The sequence below is a fragment of the Lycorma delicatula genome, chromosome 13, assembly GCF_047948215.1.
Source record: "Lycorma delicatula isolate Av1 chromosome 13, ASM4794821v1, whole genome shotgun sequence".
NCBI classification, from domain to species: Eukaryota; Metazoa; Arthropoda; class Insecta; order Hemiptera; family Fulgoridae; genus Lycorma; species Lycorma delicatula.
Genome location: NC_134467.1, coordinates 50,734,500 through 50,757,808, shown reverse-complemented (window position 1 = coordinate 50,757,808; position 23,309 = coordinate 50,734,500). Strand labels below are relative to the sequence as shown.

Genomic DNA, 23,309 nt, shown 5'->3' with positions numbered 1-23,309 from the left:
ATTCTGAGGTACATTTAAAATAAATTTATCATCAATTTTATTTTTATATTTTTTATCGTTTATTTGTTCGAATTCGCATTAGATGTAACCTTTTCAGAACTACGAATTTCGTTTAAGTATCCATTTCCCATTTTAATTTTAATTTTATTTAAATTTGGTTCTGGAAAATCCTCATATCTATAAAACTTATATCACAACCGCTTTATTAACACGGTTAAATATACCGCATTTGCTAAACATTAAATTAATAAATATTTTATTCTGATGGCAACTTAAGATTACTGTTATATAGACACGTCGATATGAAATAAATTTTAATTACAAAAACAAACTAAAAATAAAACATCGACTTTTTAAAGTTTATATTAATTATGTAAAATATAAACGCATACAATAGCGCTAAGGTAAGTACAATAAATATAAAATAAAAATTACTACAAAATAATTCACAGTTCTGTTGGCGTATCGGACATTGTTTTGAACATATACTCGTATTTACATACATGTTGATCGGAATTGAGAAAATTTGCGCTTTTTTACTTTCTTGTACGAAGTAAAGGAAGTATTGTGGCGGCGGAAAATTTCGGTTTTCATATTTCAACGGAAATATCCATTTTGGCCATTTCCGAATCCATTTTGACTATTTTCGACGTAACGTCTGCACGTACGTATGTAGATAAATAAAAAACGATTAGACGTAGTACGTTGAAATTTTGGATTTAGAACTTTGTAACATCTAGTTGTGCACCTCCTCTTTTGATCGCTATCGACCGGACCAAAAGCATCCAAAAAAAGCCCAAAATCCAAGCAAATTTGGTTTTTGGACTTTTTCTTAACCGCAGTAATAAGCCCTCATCGAGAGCTTTTCAACGACATATCATTACCGGTATCATAACTGGAAATTCGTCGACAAAATAATAAAATATCTTTATCGTATTTTAAATAAATTTATATCGGTTAAATTCTTGATTTAACAAAATACTTTTTAAAAATAAATTCTATTTATTTTGTCGCGTAACTATTAAACTCGTAACGGATATTAAATAATAAAATTTATATACAACGTTAAGCATACAAACTAACCGTGCAAGTTCAATAAAAAGACCGGATAAGATTCTATTACCAGACAAACGCTTCAAGTAATAATAATAATTCTAGGATATAACAGAATTCTAAGAAAATAAGCAATTAACAGGTGCGCACGGCTTATATCGTATTTGTCAGCTAAATATTATTCTATAACTCGTAAAAACAAATATCTTTGTACATAAATACGAGAGAAGATTAATCAAACGGTTCGGCAGTTTATTAAAAAATTAGCTTATATACCCGACGTTGCTCGGAGTTAAAATTTTATCATAGACCCGTCCATTTGATTTTTACAAAACTTATCGCTAACTTTCCACAAAAAACGTAAAAAATCTCTTTTGCATTCCTCGTTGTTCAAATCTAGCCTGTTTATTACCCTAAAATTGTACGGTTTGAATGTAAACGCGAGTAATTTGAAGAAAGAAGAATTATTTTAAACTTTCAAACAATATCTAATGAAAAAAATACGTACGTTTTAATTTAATCTTATTATTTGATTTGATTAATTAATCCTGCCGTCAGCATCGAGAAAGACGCTATAAACAGCCGTAGTTTGTGTGCGAGTACGTGCAAATGTACAAAACATTTAAATAAATTTTTACAAATTTAGGGAAAATGTAACAACGTCTGCAAATATTCTACAATATTCCCAAACGTTCTAAAATTTTTATCTTTTATAACATAAGGATTTCACGCCGCACCATCATTGCAGCGGTTGCGGAAGGAATGTCTAATAAGTCCGGCAGTATTTTTGCTCGCGTAGTAAGCTGTAATTTTCACGAATTTGGTAGAAATCGGTTCTGTAGATTAGGAAAAGATGCGGAAAAACATACGTACATACGACTTTTATTTATATTAAGATGGCGACAGAAGCAAAAAAAGTCCTTTCTCGGAAGACGAAGTAACGTGTCGATTTATACGAAATCGGTTTCGCTTATCGATCGGTAAAGGTTTACCTCTTAAATAATTTTTCAAGAGTGAAACGCTAAAAAAGTAATTTTTGGAAAAATCTTCTATTAAAATCCATCTACATAAAATTACTTTTTTTAATGTTAATATGTAAAAAAAATAATCTATTTTAATTACGACACACCATTACTCGGGTGTACTGTAATTACTCGGGCGACTTTTAAAAAACATTAAGTAGCAACCGAGTAGTTTGAAGATGTCGTAGGCCGATGTTTGTACATCAGTGTTATTTTTATCGACTCCTATTAAACAGATATGTCACCGCAGACATTTTTTAGTTGTTCTTCTACTGCGTAGGAGTTTTCCGCTTTGGTAGTCTTACAAAAAAATAGATCGTTTTCACGCCAAATAACGGCCGCATAGGTTGAAGATATTTTTATCAGTGCGCGATGTTTTAGTCTATTTCTTTTTCAACGCGCTCAAAAGAACGTTACATTAACGCTTTTTTTCTTTTTAATATGTTGGAGATGTGATCTCGCACCTCAAAAAAGTTCCGTTTTGAAGTAGATGCGTTTAATAAATTTCATTTGTCTATTTTTAACGGTTGAAATATTATTTAAGGATTCCTTTATTACGTTAAAACTGTATAATATAAATCCGATCGAAGTATTCGAGTAAAGTATTTATTTAACTAATTTATTATTCCGGACATAATTGTTATTTCTAAACGTAGCTTTACCGTTCGGTACGCTACAACGTAGTTGCAAAAAGACCTATTTAATTTTTTTGATATATTTGAATCGTTTAATATAATTTAGTAAATACTGACGTCGACTTTGTTTTTTATTATTATTATTTTTTTAATTACTTGATTTTTGAACAGGATGTCTACTTACGACGGAAGATATGAACTAAGTTCGTGCACGGCTTCACGTTCGATTTGCTGAAAATCTTTATCGATTGCAGGATCTTAAAATAAAAAAAAATATTATTTTTTTAACTATAATTTAAAATTAAAACTATTTAATTTAAAATAAAAAGTAAAAAAAAAAAACATTTTAAACGAAATAAAACTAGATTTGGTTTTTGTATTTCGATCTTTGCGGAGCGATAGCCCGGATAAGAGCCGTTTGTGGGTTTTCGAGGTAGTCCTGAGAAGGGCTGTTGGGATCGAAAGCCGGTCTTCGACGATGTCCGCTCGGCTGTACTCGGGGAGTTGCGGCTCGTCCGTCGAAATCGGACCGATCATTCCTTCAGCAGCTGTCGGGTTCCCGCCGCAGCGGTGGCCCTCAGAGCCCCGCAGTGTCGGTTCGGCGTCCGGCTGCTTCTTCGCAGCTAAGCCTCCCGGCGCTAGCGAGCTTCGTGCCGGACCGGCCGGGCGCTTCGATCCAGGCGAGCAAGGGCGGGAGGGTAGCATCCGCGACCGGCGGCTAGCACGCTGGACCGGCCGGGGAACTTCTTCTTCCTTCGTCTTGGTCTTCTTTCTTCTCCCTCTCCTGGTCGAGGTCGGCGTCGGGATGCTTTCCCTGTGCTGGCGCCGGTCTTTTATAGGCGCCTGCAAACGACGGGGCAGCAGCGCCGCTGCGCTGGGAGAGTTGTGCGGTCGGGTGTCTTGGTGAGGGATGAATGTGCGTACAGGCGCGTATGCGGACCGCAATACTCCCGACATCAACCGGTTAAGTCCCGCTTCCTGATAGTAAACGCGGAATGTAGCGACAATATAAATAAGAGTCCGGAAACTCTTCTTTTACTAGTTACGGCTTGCGAAATTATCGCCTTAATTTCTGCTTAAAGTATAAAATGAAGCCGTACTGAAATTCTTTGAATTTAAATTAAGGGATACCTTTTATACTTTCGTACATTTCAGGTTTTTGACCTGAAAAATCGGATAAATCAGATCCCAGAACTTATCTCTAGTAATTCGTGACAAAATGATTATTAAATACAACATAATTAGGTCTTATCCGCAATAACTTTGTTTAATTTCTAGTAAAAAAAAAATCCTTTTGTATAGAATTCAGCTATGAGAAAATTTATATAAGAATCGTTAGCCGAACGTAAATTTAAGAAACTAATCTTTTATTAACAATTAAACGCTGACGTATAGCAGAAAAATACTGCATCGCAATTATTTTAAGCGTTTTTTTTTCTTAAATTTTCAGGCCAAAAAAATACTAAACCCTTAATTTAAGTCGCAAGAATTTCAGTACGGTTTCGTTTTACGATCCTTAGGTTAAAATCATGACGAAATTTTTCACAACTACACCTCGAAAACGAGGCGTTTCAGATCCACGTTTATTTAATTTTTTTTTTCTTTATCTTCACTTGTAAAAACAACCTGAAATTCTTTCCGCTTATCGGCGAGTCATTCTGCATATAATACAGAACGGTTCAGGAGGATTTTGTTAATTTTTCGTATCCTCTGTTTATAATAACAGAAATCTTCATACACATATATGCAGGTAAACGCTTTACTACTCGAGATACAGCTAAAAAATAATTTCTCCGTCGTTTATATTTCAATAATAAAATGCGACTACCAGAGTCTACCGTAAGTTTCCATAAATAGAAAAATAAACGTGCTTTTTATGAAAACCAATTTTATTTATATATGTTCTACATATCTACCGTTGTTCTGAAAGAATATTTCAGTTCTTGTCCTCCACTGTTACAGGTAAGTTTTTTAAATATAGAAACTTCTGCGATAATCTGTATACCGATATTATGAAAACGGTAGATTTATGTATTTTTGACTTCAAATATTAAAAGAAAAACGGGTCCCAGAACTGAATCGTAAGCGATCTTTAAGATACCCAAAAAATAATCGAGTCGACAGACGAATTTGTAGTAGATTTAGTTTAATACATTTATCGCGTTAAATTTCTGATAAAATAAAATATTCTCTTTAACAAATCAAAATACGAAAAAATATTGAAGTTTTAAACGGAACGAAAACATTTTTTGTTAAGCGGTAGCGTCTCGGCCTGTTATCCGGATGGTCCCCGAATTCGATTCCCGGTCTGGCGTATCACACGCTACAAAAATCATTTATCATCTAGTAACTTAAGAGGGCGTAAGCCTATTGTTACGATGTAAATAATAAATTACAAACAAGAAATTACGAACTCAAAATCAACCGTTATAAATAATAATTTTGTTTTTTATTTCAAACGAAATCGTAGATAATATTAATCTAACCCGTCGGGTCGGTCTAGCGGTGAATGCGTCTTCTCAAATCAGCCGATTCGGAAGTCGAGAGTTCCAACATTCAGGTCCTAGTAAAGTCAATTAGTTGTACACGAATTTGAATACTAGATCGTGGATACCGGTGTTCTTTGGCGGTCGGGTTTCAATTAACCGCACATCTCAGGAATAGTCGAACCGGGACTGTACAAGAATACGCTTCATTTACACTCGTACATATCCTCATTCATCCTCTGAAGTAATACCTGAACGGTAATTCCCGGAGGTTAAATAGGAAAAAGAAAGAACAATTCAAAAGGAATAAAAATTTCACATGTCTGCGTCTCGTAAGCGTTAACTTTAAAATTAGTCGCGATTAAAGAACGTTTAAATTGAATGTATCTGAATACGCAGCGATTATTGTTGAGTATTAATTATTTTTCGATTATGTTTCCAAATTACGGCAGATTTTATTTTTTTTCTCCAAAGGCGACATTCTGAAAACGTTTGTAATTCTATATCATTCACACGCCACTCACCGTGATCCTGCTGTCACAAGTGGCGCGGCTTAGCCGCAGAAGTATTATACTAATCCAGTAAAATTTGGCACTTCGGGTATTCACAGATCTTGATATCTCATGAGCCCCTTTAACCAAAAACACAATCTTAGCGGTAAAAAATTTCGGATTTACGGTATGTATGTCGGCTTGTTTTTTAATGATATTTTCAGACCGGTTAGTGCAATCGGAATTCTTTATATAAGACCGATGTTATTTAATTATTATTATTATCGGTTAAGAGGGCAGGGAGACATGGTCCTTATGGTCTGTCCCGTATCTCAAATTTTTTCTCAAAAGATAGGTAGAAAAAATAAAAACTAAAATTACTGACTCACCGTGTTTGCGATTAAGACTTAACATAAAAATCAATAAAGCCAGAGCCGGTAAATTCATCTGAAAGAAAAAATTATAATTATTAATTGCAAAACAATTAATTCATCACCTGAAAATTTCCTCTATATATGCAACGGGTGTAAAAATCTACCGCCCTGAGACTTAACTGAAATTCCATTTATTCAAGTAATCGGAACAAATATATTCAGAATATTAAACAGTATACGAGGTGTGTGAGAAAAGTAATAGATTGGTAACACTGCGAGCGATATGGTAACGCTGTGTCTACCGGTCTACGGTAGACCGGTTTGTTCATCCCTTCCACGTGCTCAGTACGAGTTTAAACTCCGTTCAGCCAACTCATTATTTTTGACAGCGCCATCAGTCAAGTTGTGTTTTTGTTGTCCGTTACGAAAATGGAGCATCGGAATTAAGTGCGGTTAAGTTTCGTGTAAAACTCAGGGAATCCACGAGTGGACCTTTGAAAAGTTGAAACAGACCTACGGGGAACATCGCTTATCAAGAGCGCAACTTTTCCGCCGGCACAAATCATTTTTGGAAGGTTGAGAACACGTTGAAGATCAACCTCGCTCAGGGAGACCTTTCAGTTTAAATATGACGAAAACGTTAAGCGTGTGAGGGTTCTTGTGAGATCAGACCGTCGTTTAACAATAAGGATGATGAGTGAACGGTTAAATTTAAATGCTTTCACCGTACATCAAATTTTGACACACGATTGGGACACGCGAAAGGTTTGTGCGAAATCGGTGCCGAAAAACCTCACAGCAGAACAGAAGGACGATCGAAGAAACCCGTGCGTTGACCTTCTTGAGAGGATCGAAAACGACCAAGAATTCTTCAATCGTGTGACCGCAGGTGATGAATCCTGGATATCCGAGTACGATCCTGAAACAAAGCGGCAAAGCGAAGAGTAGCACACTCGGTCATCTCCTCGTTCGAATGAGCAGATCGAAGATCAAAACGTTGCCGATTTGGTTTTTGACGGTAGGAGTATCGTGCGTAAAGAATCTGTTCCTCCAGGTCAAACCGTCAACCGAGTGTTTTACAAAGGTGTCCTTGAAAGGCTCAGGAAAAGAGCGATTCGCGTGAGAGCAAACGTTGCAGACAACTGGATGCTTCTTCGTGACAATGCCACGTGTTACACGGCTATTTCCATCACGGAATGTTTGACCTCAAAACGCATTCCTACGGTTCCTGAACCCCCTTATTCACCCGATTTGAGTCCTTGTGACTTTTGCGTTTTCCCGAAATTGAAACGCGTCTTAAAAGGACGTCATTTTGGAACTCCGGAGAACATTCAAAAGACTGACCGACCGGTTGAAGCCTTCCAGCGCTGCTACCAAGAGTGGGAACAACCACTCCGCCGGTGTATAGCTGCCAAAGGGAACTACTTTGAAAGGGATAATGTTTGAAAAAAATAAAAGCTTTGGTAAGTAAAAAGTCAGTCTCATAACTTTTCTCGCATACCTCGTATTAGAGCCGATTTCAAATAAATCTAGCTTCTTTTCTAAAGTTTTTCGGATTAATTATACGTCTTAAAAAGATTAAAAATCGTTCGAGAATGTTATCAAATAATATTCTATTTTGCCAGCCTATTCCCCTACATATTGCAGGAATGAACTAGACCAAAATCTTACTATCGCTCCGATGCGATATTCTACTGCCGTAGCCGTAACAAAACGAACTAAGCTCAGTGCGTTGTTAGTGAGAAAATTTTGTGTTCTCATAGGAGAAAATATTTTTTATTATCGACTCGTACTTCAGTATACGTTTATCTGCTCCTGCGCGATGCGGTAAACATTGTACTCTTTTTAAAATCTTTTTTTTTTTCTTGAAGGTATCTCAAGGTAAGATGAGGTATCTCATATAAGCTTCAGGAAATGGAATTTTTCTAACAGATGAAGAACGCCATGCCCGACCGGGATTCGAATTCCGGCCCTCCGGATCAAAGACCGAAACGGTACCGTTATTTATTATCGGTCTTATTTTAATTTTTGTACCGATGTACAGACGTAATTCTCCTTACCAAACAGTAACTTAAAGGTATTTTATCAATTTTTGTATAAATCTTTCAGCGTTATAAAATTAAAATCATTTTATCGCCTTCTGTTAAATCATCATCGATTCCTTACTCCTCTTATAAAACCGAATCGGATAACTTTTCTCCTCTCTTTTTTTACAAAGTTTTAGCTCTTCTTTCTGTCAATAACAAGGTTGTTCAATCGAATCTCTGATCGGTTTCATTTCCCCCCCCCAAACCTTCCACTTTGTTCACAATTTTTTACGTTTTCGGTAATAATAATTTCCTCTACCTCAGAATATCTTTCCTCCAACAGCTCTTTGTTCCGTTAAACAATTTACTAATTCGATCGTAAAGGTACAATTTGTTCTGGAGCTAAAACGGTTCGATTAATCGATGCGACTATTTTTAAATTTCCAACGGTATAATTAGACCGTGTCTAAATCGGCTTATAAATATGTCTTATTGCAAATAAATCTCCGTCTCCATATCGGTGTCGATTTAGCGCGTTTTCCTCCATCGCCGTTAAACCGCATATCACTCGGACGCTTTTGGTCCAGTCGATTGCGATCAAAAGGGGAGGTGCACGACTAGATGTTACGACAGTCCTAAATCCAAAATTTCAAAATAATAGGGCTAATCGTTTTCGAGCTACGCCGTAAGTAGTCAAAATGGATTCAGGGACGGTCAAAATGTATATTTCCGTTGAAATATGAAAACCGAAATTTTTCGCTATGACAATACTTCCTTTATTTCGTACAAGGAAGTAAATAACGCAATCGAGCTCCATATATAGAAATAATCGAGCCGAATTTGATAAATAAACGGTTCAGTCGATCCTGAGAAATAAAGTCGAAAGAAGTGCGACATGTAAGTTTATATATATATATAAACTTACTTATATATATATATATATATACGCATATACATACACACATACATGTTTTTTTTCTAGATGGACTATTTAGACTCTAAAAGGTAATGTTTTGCGAAACACCGATACCTCATTTTACCTTTCTTTCACCCTCAATACCGCTGTACCGGCTGTATTCGCCGAGCAAGAAATAGAGTTGGTTCTAGTTCGGTTTAATTGAACAAATAATATTAATTTGAGGAGGCAGACGGAAAATTAAACGTAATCTTTACATTTTTATGAGCGTTTTTATCTTGTTTTTCTTCGAAAATTGAAAAACATCAACCGGCTTCTAATTTTAAATGAAGTTTTCTATATTACAATTACGTTTTATTTCCTGTTTTAGTTACCCGTTTTTATTTTAACGATGAATTTTTTTTTACGTAAGTCTGAAGATATCGATCGTTAAAAATTATTTAAATAATATTTTTCATTTAATTAACTATCGAAAAACACGTACGAAAATTTTCAATACCTAACATTTTTACAAGTAGAATTTTATCTTTAAAATTAAATAGCTTGATTTAGAATGGTCGATTTGAGATAATTTTTTCTTTAACGTATAACAAAGTTAAACTGCTTGAAAACAATCACGGTAGAACGTTTTTTTAATATAATAAAACGTTATTTCATTTTATAATTTTGAAACATCTTATGAATTATACCGGTATATCGTATTTTGAAATTACACGGCTTTTAGCAGAAATTCAAAAATTTACTGAAACAAAAAAATTAAAAAATTATAAAATATATATATTTATATTTGTATTATTTAAAATTATCTCGATAATCATTTATTATCGTACGATAAAAAAAAGTAATAATAAAATCGATAGACCGTATAATAGAATTATTTATAATTGAAAATTTAATTATAAATAAATAATATATTTTGTTGCCATTAAGAAATATAAATTTAATTATAAATAAATAACTTTTTTTATTGCCGTTAAAACATATAAATTTTATCATTTTTCTGAATAAATTACACGTGTTATAATTAATTTACCGTTTAAATTTTTTAATTTCTTTAGTTTACCTTTGTATTTAAAATTTTTTAAATGAAACCGATAAAAATATTTAAACTTTAAAAAATAATATTACTATTATTTATAATTTTCGAATTCTCCCGCTAACGGAAGACGTTAAGCGAATAACTCGACTTTCCTTTCGGTTCTTCTTGTCGCTCCAATAAGTTTTCATTCTTTCCGAGAAAGCTTGTTTACGCTTTGGTCTATACTGTTTTTGTTTCGGTTGCTCTTATGTAACTTCCCGTTTGTTTACTTCGTATCTGAAGGTGTCTCGTCCTAAAACGTCTGTTGGACTTATGTTGGCGTTTTTTAGGTCCTTTCGAAGTTTGTCCGTCCAAGGTGTTGAGTTCTTGAGCGAGCTTACATATTCTATTACCCTTTTTGTCGATCGATTTTCTGGTAGTTATTGAGACGACCAAAGAATTTCGTTCGTCTTTTCTTAATGTCGATTTCGATGTCTGAATACTTTTCTGTTGTTTTGACCGATTGTAGTCTGCAACCGTCTCGGGTATATTTTGCTCCTAGGATTTTAAAATAAATGATAATAATAATAATAATATTATTATTATTATCGTTTATTTTTTATTTCCTAACGTACATCTTGCAATCTGTTCAACTAGTTAACAGTATCCCCCCTCAACAGCTCAAAATGAGATGAGGAAAATATGTACATTAAACAAACGAGGTGTAGTCTTGTACAGATTCAAGCCGACCGTTCCTAAGTCGTACGATTAATTGAATCTCGACCGCCGAAGTATATTGATATCCACTGTCTAGTATTTAAATCCGTATAAAAGCAACCGACCTTTGCGGGATTTCAACCTCAGACTTCGTAAATCAGATATTAAAATTCTCATTTGCGACGGCGAGTTACCCGCTACACCGGCACGGTAGACTTATCGTTATCGTATCGAGATAGAGAAAGACAAAGGTGGAATACCGTTCTATCTGTACCAGACGTCCGATTGACAAAATACGTAATATAATTTTTAAAATACCGCTTCTTTTCCTCCGTCGTTTTCCACGCCCCTTGGAGCCGGATTCGCGACCGAGTATAAGCTCGGCTCCAAGGGGTGCCATCGCCTCAACTACCTCGGAAGAGCACAAGGCCCCGCCCAGACGGCCGGGACTGGTCTTCCTTGCCCGTGCCTCAAACGATGAAAGTCGGGCGACCTAACATCCTCGACCTCCGGGTGCATGTCCGTGCGATCTACACGACATGCGAGGTTCCTGTGTGCAGTCCCTGCTCGCGCGGCCGGCCATACCGCAGGCAAAACAACGACCGCTTCGGTCTGGACCGACAAAAAACTTAGCCCTATGTCCCGTACCCCAACACCGAAAGCAAAGGTCATCTGAGGCACGTCGAGTCACCCGGCAGGCCACCCGGCCGATGCGGATCCGCCCGTCCGATAGTAATTTCTCCGTAAGAAGAGACGTACGGTCAAAGCGACCGCCTGTGTTGACCCGTAGGCCGGCAGCATAGACGTAATTTCCACGCTCACCGACTCCTCGACGACCTTACGAAGCTCCTTCGTGAACTCATCCCTCGTTGTAAGTACGTCTAAGTACTCGACAACGACACGAGTTCTCCTGCCGCCCTTCTCGGTTAATACCGCAGCGGTGCCCTCGACCTTCTCCACAACCTCTCTGCCGAGTTCTTCTCCAACACCACCGTCAGCGCGCACCCGGAGATGCAAGTCTTCTCCCTGATCCTGCCTTGCGGATAAAACTCCCGTCTCCCCTGGCGACACCGCACGCTTTACGGAGCGGAGGAAGTCCGCATAGATCTTCCGTTAACTACAACGGTGTGGCGGTCGGTGGACCCGGCGGTATCGCCTTTAGATGGCTGCGCTGATGTCAAACCGAAGAGATGAACTAAGCGCTTCGTCCGCATCCGCCTGGACACGTACTCTACAGAACGCCGTAAAATCTGATCGGAACGCCCCGAAGATCCAGAAAAGCAGACCGGGTGATCTCGTACCTGCAACACGCGTGGAACTGATATGCATAAGGGCGAATCTTCTGGTGGGGCCATCTCCTTGGACCGATGCGGGCCGGCTACGATGACAACAGTAAAGTTTTCTCGTATAAATGTAAATAAGCGTATGTAAACAGACTTACAGCTGTATAAAGAAGTCCCTAGCGACGCTAGGCTCAGTTCAAAATTGCAAAAAAGAAAATTATTCTAAACCGACAAAGCAGAACGACTAAACTAAAAACTAAAACGACCTAACGCAAACGTAAATTCTCAAACAAAAAACTTAAGAAATCAAAACCAGTAACAACGAAAAATACCAAAATATAAGCTACAATCACAGAGCTCCTGTGCAGAAAACCTATCCCGTCGACGTCAGCTGTGATTCCTGTTTGTCAACACGTAGCCTTACAGTTGACATCCGAACCGGAAGTCATCTTCAAGATGTATCAGTCCATTCCTCCGTTTAGATTTTCATTGTAGAAAATGGTGATTCGCACAAGTACGATATTGAAAACGGCAGTAAAAGTTTACGGCCCTCTTTGCGTTTGCGAGATATTGACGTAACGCATAAATCAAAAAGAACTGTACTGAAGCGTCTACAAACGTTATTTTCTTGGTAAAAGCGCACAAGTTTAACGATTCATTTACTGACGGTTAGGCGAGTGGCATTTTGTATGTTGATATCACCAGAAGAACCGAAAGGAGAAATTACCGATTCTAACTTCGAAATAGACAAGTTAGGGAAGTATTTTGTTATCGTAACGCATTTAGGAAATTGCATTTCCTAAAACGGTTTTTCGAAACGGTTTGTCCTAGCGCTCTGAAAAATCTTTTCGGCCTCTCCATACTATAACCCCCGCTCTAGGCGGTACCCGTCGGATGATAATATTTTCAAGTGTAATAATATTTTAGGACGGTCTACGACAATGGATTTGACGGTGATATTTAAGATTATGTGAAAGTCATAACATCAAATTAAAAATTTGATGTTTTTGCCAACTTTTTCATACGCGTGATGAATGGCCTAAAGAGTGGTGTGCCGGCGGCACGCCACTTTAATTTCAAGCTATAACCTTCATATAATCTTACATATCACCGTCAAACCTTGTTGCCAATTCCATTGTGAGATACCCTTTAAAATTATTTTTTACCTTTTAGTGTGTTTAATTTAAGAGTAGTGTTTTAAAAACTTTTTTCATTTTTTTTAATTTATTTATGCGATTATTTTTCTTCATAAAACAATGACTTATAACCAAAAGGAAGGCGTCGAAATGTACCGATCGCTAGCGGAAAATCCCGATTCGTTAGTATCAATTTCTAGAATTAAATTTCTAATTTAAGTTCTTTATATCGATTTTCATCAATCAAAAAAAATATTTTGAAAACCGATTCGATATAATTTTTTTTAGATACAATAAAATAAAACTATTTGTCAACATTAATAGTAATAAGTTTTTTAATAACATTAAACTTCGATTAAATAAAATACTTTTAAAATATCTAATAAAATTCAATATGATATTTTTAAATTACATACCTTTTACTGAAAATTCTAAAATTTCACTGAAAGTTCAAAACAATTAAAAACAAAAAAAAAAACACGCGTAATAAAAACATTTATATATATTTATGTGTAACAATTAATTACTGGAACTTTTAACTGTCACACACTACAAACCAATAATAATAAAGTTAATGGACCGTAAAATAAAATTATTTATAATTAAAAATTTAATTATAAAAAAATAAGTAATTTTTTTTTATTTTCATTAAAAATATAAATTTTATTTTTTTATTTTTTTTTTTTTTAATAGTTTTATTTATAGTCGTTAGAGACTTAAATGTAACTACATCATCGTAAATAATAAACGGTAAACACCAGAAACAAGAAACGATAAACGCAAACTAAATTACACAAAGTAAGCAAAACCGCTAAATTACGTTCTTCATTCCGCTATCAGAGAGAAACCGCAAGTCTTTTTACGCATTCCTTGCGATTTACTAACCGCTTCACATCTGAACCCGGATCTAATTTTTGTCGAATATATCCGAAGATCGGGCAATCTACGAGCAAGTGATGTACGGACCGTTTTACATTGCGCGGCTCACAGTTTCGCTGACGAAAGCCGAATAGATGGGCGTGGGTAAAGCTAGTGTATCTAATCCTCCCAGTTAGGATGACTCGGTCTCTTCTGTAGCTTCGGATAAAAGGTTTCTCGAACAAGTTTTCCCGGATGCTATCTAAGGCCGCGGGAGGACTTAGCAGAGACAACTTATTCTACTTCTTTTTTTTCTGTTTAGCCTCCGGGAATCACCGTTCAGGTATTACTTCAGAGGATGATACCTACGAGTGTAAATGAAGTGTAGTCTTGTACAGTCTCAGTTCGACCGTTTCTGATACGTGTGGTTAATTGAAACCCAACTACCAAAGAACACCGGTATCCACGATGTAGTATTCAAATCCGTATAAAAGTAACCGCCTTTACTAGGAATCGAACGCTGGAACTCTCGACTTCCGAATAGGTTGACATCAGCCGGGTTGATCTAGAGGTGACCAACCCGGCGGGTTAAACTTACTCCGCTGAGAACGTAGTTTAAAATGGACTGTTTTTATAAAACAATTATTTTACAATATTCTTGAGACTCGTGTAACCGATATATGAAAACTGAGGACCATTCTGATCGGTTGGTTATGCTTTTTCCCGATAGGTTATAAACCGTCTTGTCATCTTATACTGTGCATCCCTCCCTCGTTGTAGTACTAACGGGCTGATGAACGTGAAACAATTTTTTTTTTCAGAATTAACTTTTTACTATCTCGTCTTGATAGCGCTATAACTGTAGAAGGGAAAATATTTTAATCGGTCCGATTTCGGCATATGCGATTTTCACAGGATCTTTACGTTTTGACACCTAAAACCGGATGGAAATTTTCCGGATCTTAATGTTCTTATGTAAGCGTGCGTGTTCGGCGTCGCACTATATATCACCCGATATTTTCAGAACTGCCGAACCGATTTTGACCAAACTCGATCGGATTACTTCTGTATGCGAGGCGTTGATGCTAATAAATTTTTAACTTAAAAGGTCAAGGGGTGAGGCTGTAGAACAAGATCACCCTCAGTATCTCGAGAATTCGCCTAATTACGGTCGTATTTTTCTTATTTGTTAACGATTAAAAAGTAACAATATTTGCAAAAAATTTTTTCAAAATCGCACCCAAACCAAAAATTCCTAAAACAAAAAAACGCTGTAAATTACTGCTATGTTGTGACGTCACAGGTGAGAGACAGAATTAAGTAAACGAATAACAGGTAAAGTGTAAAAATGTAACTCGGTCTGGCCGGGTCTCGAACTGATCGCCGGTCGACTCGGTATCTGGTGCGTTAAGCCCCGCGGCTACACCGGTCTGTCGACCTTACAAGCGAAATTTGTTCTACGTTAGTTGTGAAATTTAGTTTAGTTAGTGTCGACCGTCGCCGCCAGTACCGCTATACCCGCGCGAATGAAGTAGTGCGTGCGCGCTTTAATTAGAATCGTCGAATTAAATAAACGAAAAAATATTACGTTTAAATAAAACGATAAATATTTTTAATTAAGTACTGTATGTAAGCCGTGCATCAGAAACAACCCTACTTGTAGTACTTCACCGGAACGGGGCTTTAGCCGCGTGACGGAAAAGTCTACAACTCTTTACAGGCTTTTTTTAATTTTATATTTATCGATTTATTTTATTTCGAGTCCATATTGAGACCGATCGTATTGTAAAGAACGATGAAAATGTACAGCGAGATACTGTTTTCGTGATATTTCTCAACTACGGCGGGTGGAGGGTGTCAAGCGATCATTTATGATTTATCTAGCGGTCGAAGCTTTCGTTTCAAAATAAAATTGGTAAATCAGTCCAGCGGTTACGGCCGGGAGACTTGTCAAGGTTGTCGCTAATTATTTTAAATATAAAAAAAAATTTGTAAGTAGTTATATATAATCGTTTAGAAAAATAACAAAATTTATGGAAAAAGCAATCGCGTTTGCATGACGTGATTATGTTTCTTTGAGCGCCTGTTTTCTACGTATTAGTTGAATTGTGAACGTCGTAAGGAACATTATTTGTGTTTAATCCGGTCTTGCAGGCGGCGAGTATTAAATAGTACTTATAATAGCCCGCTAGGGTGTAAATAACGAACGACCGGGGTAACACGACTAGCTAACCCTATTATGTTGCTAATAGCGCAACATAACCTATTAAGTTCGGCTAATTCGACGCTCAGCCCGGCCGATCGTCGTAAACAGACACTCTGACTCTGCCGCTTCCTCTAAGTACAGCGGAATTACGAGTACGAACGACCAAGTAACAGTATGTGAAAATGTATCCGAGAAGCCGCCTGAGAGTAATGGATTACAAGCGATCTGGAATGATCATCGTGAACCGTCGAGTGAAGCCGGTAGTCGTCTTACAAAACAGATGACGAAATCACGGAGTGAGTCGCACTGTAACCCAAAATCTAACTCGCCCCGATAAAAATCAAACCGTAATACTACACGCCATAGGGGATACTCCGATCGGTAGTATATCGTGGCCGTCGGTAAATTAGTCGCTTCCAAAAACATCTTACGCGTCCAACATCTCCACGAACCCGGTGCGTATCTACCTGGTAAACGGTGATCTTGTTAAATCGATCGTCAACAAAAATAGTAATAAGTCGGTGGATTTTTTTTATCGTTGCGGCCACAGCCGCATAGAACGTTTGTCGTAAATGAAATGTACATTTAAACCGTAGACATGTCGCTCGATGAAGATTAATAAATTAATTAAATGTACTGGACAGAATATCAGTTGCGACTTTTATTAAATCGAGTAAAAATCTAAGGAGGTTTTTTGTTCACGAGATGATCGCGTATATTTATTTGTATTTTCTTGTTAATTATTTGTCGATTACAAAGGCGACAAGGATTAAGGACTTCCACAGAAAATCTCATTACAAATAAAAACAAAATCACTAAAATTTGTAAATCTGATAAAAAGTTATTAAATATGCGTATAAAAAAAAATTACTTATAATTTATATCGTTACTGATCCGCCGAAGTTCAGATCCGAATTGAAGAAAATCTTTTAATTTGCAATTTCAAAAACGGTTTACCTCGACTCCAGATTAGGTTGATATTTTTAATAATTGAAAATTTGCAGATGTAAAACGGTACGGGAAAGTATAATATATATTTCTGAGTAACCGTATACCTATAAACAAAATTATACGTCGATTCTATTCCGTGCGTTGTGACTTTTTTTGCAACGGCTAGTAATCCTGCATTACGTCAAGTTTCCTTCTGGAATCCAGACTAATGACCTTGAAAAGTCCACCCGCTGTAGTCTCAACCGTCTTTACGTTGTTATTTTTCAACAGGCGTAAAGAGCAATCGCTTATTTATACTTTATTTGAGATTAATTTCAAAGATCTACACGGAGATAAACAGATCAAATAATTACGCTTTGTTCCGACGAAGCGGATAGCCTACTGCGGTCCCAGAGACAAAGATATTAAAGTATGATGTTTTAAAAATGATATAACCTGAAAGTCTACGATCGCTGGATTTCAGTTACCGTATTATTTTCTGCTGGATAAAAAGGTTGAAAAAAGTGTGTTCAATTAATTGTGCGGATAAAAATTATTCCTTATCAAAAGAAAAATGTTTCGTTCAATTTTTATCACAGTTACGACACATTTTTTAAAAAACAATCTCCATTGAAGATAATTTTCAATTCAATACTATAATATGATGCGTACATAAATATACAAATTAGATATTAATTATATAAAAATTAAGTATTATATTAAAAACAGAAAATTTGCCCCCAGAAATTTTTGGGTTATATAAAAACGTAAAGTTATTTTAAAAAATTAGGGTTCAAATACAGAGATACAAGAACAATTGCTAACATTTACAGGAACCAAACAGCAACAGTAATAATTGAAGAACATAAGAAAGGGAGTCCGACAAGGATGTTCCCTATCCCCGTTACTTTTTAATCTTTACATGGAACTAGCAGTTAATGATGTTAAAGAACAATTTAGATTCGGAGTAACAGTACAAGGTGAAAAGATAAAGACGATACGATTTGCTGATGATATAGTAATTCTAGCCGAGAGTAAAAAGGATTTACAAGAAACAATGAACGGCACGGATGAAGTCCTACGCAAGAACTATCGCGTGAAAATAAACAAGAACAAAACAAAAGTAATGAAATGTAGTAGAAATAACGAAGATGGACCGCTGAATGTAAAAATAGGAGGAGAAAAGATGACAGAGGTAGAAGAATTTTGTTATTTGGGAAGTAGAATTACTAAAGGACGAAGCAGGAGCGATATAAAATGCCGAATAGCACAGGCGAAACGAGCCTTCAGTCAGAGATATAATTTGTTTACATCAAAAATTAATTTAAACGTCAGGAAAAGATTTTTGAAAGTAAACGTTTGCAGCGTAGCTTTATACGGAAGCGAAACTTGGACGATCGGAGTATCCGAGAAGAAAAGATTAGAAGCTTTTGAAATGCGGTGCTATAGGAGAACGTTAAAAATCAGAAGGGTGGATAAAGTGACAAATGAAGAGGTGTTGCGGCAAATAGATGAAGAAAGAAGCATTTGGAGAAATATAGTTAAAAGAAGAGACAGACTTATAGGCCACGTACTAAGGCATCCTGGAATGGTCGCTTATAATTGGAAGGACAGGTAGAAGGAAAAAATTGTGTAGGCAGGCCACGTTTGGAATACGTAAAACAAATTTTTAGGGATGTAGGATGTAGGGGGTATACCGAAACGAAACGACTAGCACTCGATAGGGAATCTTGGAGAGTCGCATCAAACTAGTCAGATGACTGAAGACAAAAAAAACGTAATTAAAAAAAGGGTTACAACATGCCTGGCGCTTATAATAAAAAAATTTAACTAAACGAATATAAATCGTTAACGAAACAATATTAACCGTTTACTAAACGATTCTAACACGATTTAATGAAATACAACGGTATTACAACAACATGAGGATGAATATGTTTCTACAATATTATTGACGTTTATATAAAAATTAATATTATATATTTATATTTACTAAATTTCATTATCATATTATAATAAGGCAGACAAGATGACAGTGCCGGTAACAAACTGGATGGTGAATTAAATATATTGAATTATTAAGTCTTAAATTATAAATAGAAATAGAAAAAAAAAAACAGCGTTCTTGTTCGGTATTTGATTTTTCTTTTTTAACTTTTGAATTTCATTTCAATCCATCGAACGGTATAAACACGACAAACGATAAACAATCGGGTTTCAAATCGACAGAACACTTCTTCCGTGAGCGCAGCAATATAAGAAACTCCACTCAAGAAAAATCTGAAAGCCTTCAGCTGAACAGTTCCCCCGTTAATCACTCTCGCTTCAGAATATTTAACAGTACAATCGGAAAAAATGACAGTCGTATTTTTAATTATAATAAGTACTTGTTTATCATCAGGTGTATAAAAAAGCAACATTAACCGAAATAAAAATAATAATTATGTTAATTCGCAAATTACCGAAATATACGATTAAAAGATCGTTCAAATCTTAAGATATTTTTAACGATTATTCTATTATAAAATATGTAATTTTTATCGCAAGACGACTAAAAATTTAAATCGCTTTCATTTTTTTCTATTCTTTAGACTAATGAAAACTAGTGTTTAAATACTTGAACGTTTTGTACAACTTCAGGTAAAATAAAAATACAACAATATTTAATTGCTTCTAATTATTAAAAAAAAAAGCCAGTAAATTTTCTTTTAATATAAAGAATAATAAATATATACAATAAAACCTGCAAATACGACAACAAAGGCAAAAATTTTCCATTAATACAAAATGTTTCATTTTAATCCCCCCCGGCGATTTTCTCATAAACTGCGCGCGATACAAAAAAATGTCCTAAACAAAAATTACTCAGATTGAAGAGAGATATATCACGGCGACCTTGGATTTTACCGTTATTTCAAAGTTAACACGATCTTTTAAGAGGAAGGACCTATTTTTGCCCCCGCCGATGAAAAGAGCGAAAAAGTTTACGTCGGAATATGCGGCCGCACATACGACCTTGGAACCTTTTTGAAGGTCATACTGCTAACCGTATAGCGTTGTACAGGTCCTGGATTCTTTTCGCAGATATTTTCAGTCGCCGGTTTCTGTTGTGAAAAGAGGATCGAGATCCGGTACCGTCTTTAAACAACAAATCGCGTTGATCTGATACCGTATACGATTAACTTCTAAACCGTGAACTTCAAGAAGCCGGAAAAAATAAAACGTAATCGTAAAACGTCACGGTTAAATTCAAGTATATCGATGCGACATTTTTCGCTCTTTCTATCGTAAAACGTAATTCCACTTGAAAGCCTCAACGACCTTGGGACGACCTCCAAAGGGGAACTCTAGGTCACGGTTAAAGTCATCGTCGGATATCCCCCTCCTGCCGCATAACTTCTGTAGACGTTTTTATCGCTACTAGATTTTTGCTTTAATTATTATTAAAATATAAAATTACAAATTATTATCGCATTAATAAAACTACCGAGTACATTACTCTTTATTATTAGGTATTACTTAACAATAAAATAACGACAAACTAATAATAATAATAATGTATATACGAAAAGAAACACAACTTAGTGACTTATAGATGATCAAAAGTCATGTATCGCAACATTCATACTCTAAGATATGTTGCGTAACTTTTTAATTACATATATAAAAAAACATATTATTATTATTATAATCTATATAATAGTTTAAATTATTGATAATAATAATATTTACTCGGGGAAATTGAATTTAATATATAAGATAATATAGAAGATCGTGTTTAACCTTTTGTGCGATCCGTCAAACTTCTATTTTGTATCGGTAAGAGAAATAAATATTTTTATTAAGCGTAAACTACTCTTACTGAATTTTGAATTGTCGATCGGTTAATTTACAATTTACGGCAACTGTAAGGCGCATCCAGATAATAAGTACGATTTCCTTCTACCACCGGCACAGCGCTGCGATTGCAGCCCTGAGTATGTGTACCGGATTCGCTCATTCGTTGGCTTTTGATAAACACGCTATTTTTGTACAGAAACATTTGTTTACGGCCGATTTAAAACGTTCAAGTAAATCATGAATTTCACCGCCGATTTTGAAATTAGGGCAGTTACCCGTTTTTAAACTGAGAAATATCAAACCGGCTGATATTAATTGGCAAATCGGTGGCATTTATGGCGAAAAAAGCTGCCAACGATGCAACGGTTAGGAAGCGATTGCAGCACTTCAATGAGAGATGCAGTAATGTGCATCACAAGCAAAGTACTGGGCGCCCTTCTGTTGTGAATAACGATTTGTTTATGTAAGTTTATAAAAAAAATGAAAGAAAATCAACGGTTTATGATTTCTTTATGTAATGAGTTTTCTGAAATTTCACTGAAAGTTTTGCGTAAAATCAGAACGCAAGAACTAGATTACGGGTTAGGATTGCTGAACGTGCCGAGACTTCTGCGGTTAAGTCGGGTCGGCTTATGGAAAATCAACGAGGACTGAGGGTGTTTAAGAGGCTTCTTATTTTGCAAGTGGCTTTGTCCATTATTTTTTACGCTGTACCTGCTTGGATTAAGGCATTTGATTATAAAAAGAATGTTAATAGGCTGTCATCAATCCGAAGGCGAGCAGCCATTAGTATTGTTGCAGCATACCGCACAGCGTCTCATAGTGCGATTGAAGTTGTTTCGTGTTCCTCCGGTTTTACGTTTAAAAAAGCTCTTTCAACTTAAGGGGTCCTCTTTGTTGAGGATCCAAATGCTCTTCGGGGTATATAACGGAATGCCTAACGCTGAAGCCAGGCATATACTGTCGAGAGACTGGCAAGATACTTGGAACGCCTCACCTACTGGTGAATGGATTCTGCATATTATATATAATATTGATTCCCGGGTGAAGCGTAGCTTCGGGGAGGTGGGGTTCTACCTCTCCCAGCTGCTAACAGGGCACGGGGAGTTCGAAGGGTACCTGTGTCGATTTGGAAAGCGTGCTACCTCTGCCTGCAGGTATTGCGAGTTACCGAATACACCCGAGCGTACCATCTATAAATGTTATAGATGGGACGGTGTGAGACAGGAGCTTGGATTAGTCTGGCTTACTCCAGAGAGTACCGTGGACTACATGTTGTCCAGTAGGACAACATGTAGTATTTCTCTCATGAAGTTGCCATCCGTCCGGGATCGCTTGGGTGGTGAAGACGTGTGGGGTGTGGGGTGTGGGGACACTGGATCCCTTGCATCTTCCTGCAAAGTAGCAAATTTTTGAGGGTTACATTTAGATCTACACCGGTGGAGCAGTCTGCGATGGCTGTTCTTACTGCAGAAGGTAAATCAAATAACAACAGAAGAACCAACCGGCAGCCTTAAATGCCATGCCGGTAGGTGGGGAGGGCCGTTTGAGTTAAAGGACACACCCCTGCATAGTGCAATACTTTGCTGTTGATCACGCACAGGGGTGTAGGAAGGGAAAAAAGGTTACAACAAACTCTGCTCTCATCGGGTGCCAAAAATATCGACAAGAGGTTAAAAAATCAAGCGATCGAAGACTCTACTTGATCTTTTCTTACCCGATATGAAAATAAAGTTGACAATATTTTGAGTCAAATAGCGACCGGTGTTAAGATTTACGTTACTCGCATTGCCGCAGAATCAAAACAGTAGTCAATGGAATCGTGAAACACAACATCTTTAAAATAAAAGAAAGTTCAAAGCTACCGTTTCAACATGAAAAATCATGTGCGATGTCTTCTAGGACATGAAAGTAGTTTTGTCACTTAACTTCTTGCCTATAGATGAGACTATAAATGCTTCACTAAGATATTCTCGAAAAACAGTGCAATCCAAAACAAAAAAAGAGACATGCTTAGTTTTGTTGCTTCACAATGTTATCCGTATTTGATTTTTAACCATAAAAGTGGCATAGTTAACCATAACAAGTCTTTAGAAGCAAACGCTCATTTCCTTTTTTGTAATAAAACAAAAAAAAAACATAAATAAGCAAGTTTAGATGTTACTTAGATATATTAAAAAGTATCAATTTATCAAAAATATTTTTAGTTACAAAATAATGGTATTACGGTAGTCAACACCGTGAATTTGTTTTATAAACGTCTAATAATAAGTGTTATGATTCTAGATCTCCTACTCTAACATCAGCAGACTTTTCT

At 36.2% G+C, this 23,309-nt stretch overlaps 1 protein-coding gene across 13 annotated transcripts in view; it reads right to left on the bottom strand.

Annotated features, from left to right (window-relative positions):
• The window catches only part of LOC142333639 (uncharacterized), a 61,841-nt gene that overhangs the window by 4,897 nt on the left and 33,635 nt on the right, over positions 1-23,309 (bottom strand). For all 13 annotated transcript variants that reach the window (XM_075380991.1, XM_075380994.1, XM_075380995.1 and 10 more), the window contains 2 exons: positions 6,077-6,134; positions 2,895-2,967 (listed from right to left, as the gene is read on the bottom strand). In XM_075380991.1, coding sequence (XP_075237106.1) covers positions 2,895-2,967; positions 6,077-6,134 — 131 coding nt within the window. The remainder of the gene's footprint in view (positions 1-2,894; positions 2,968-6,076; positions 6,135-23,309) is intronic.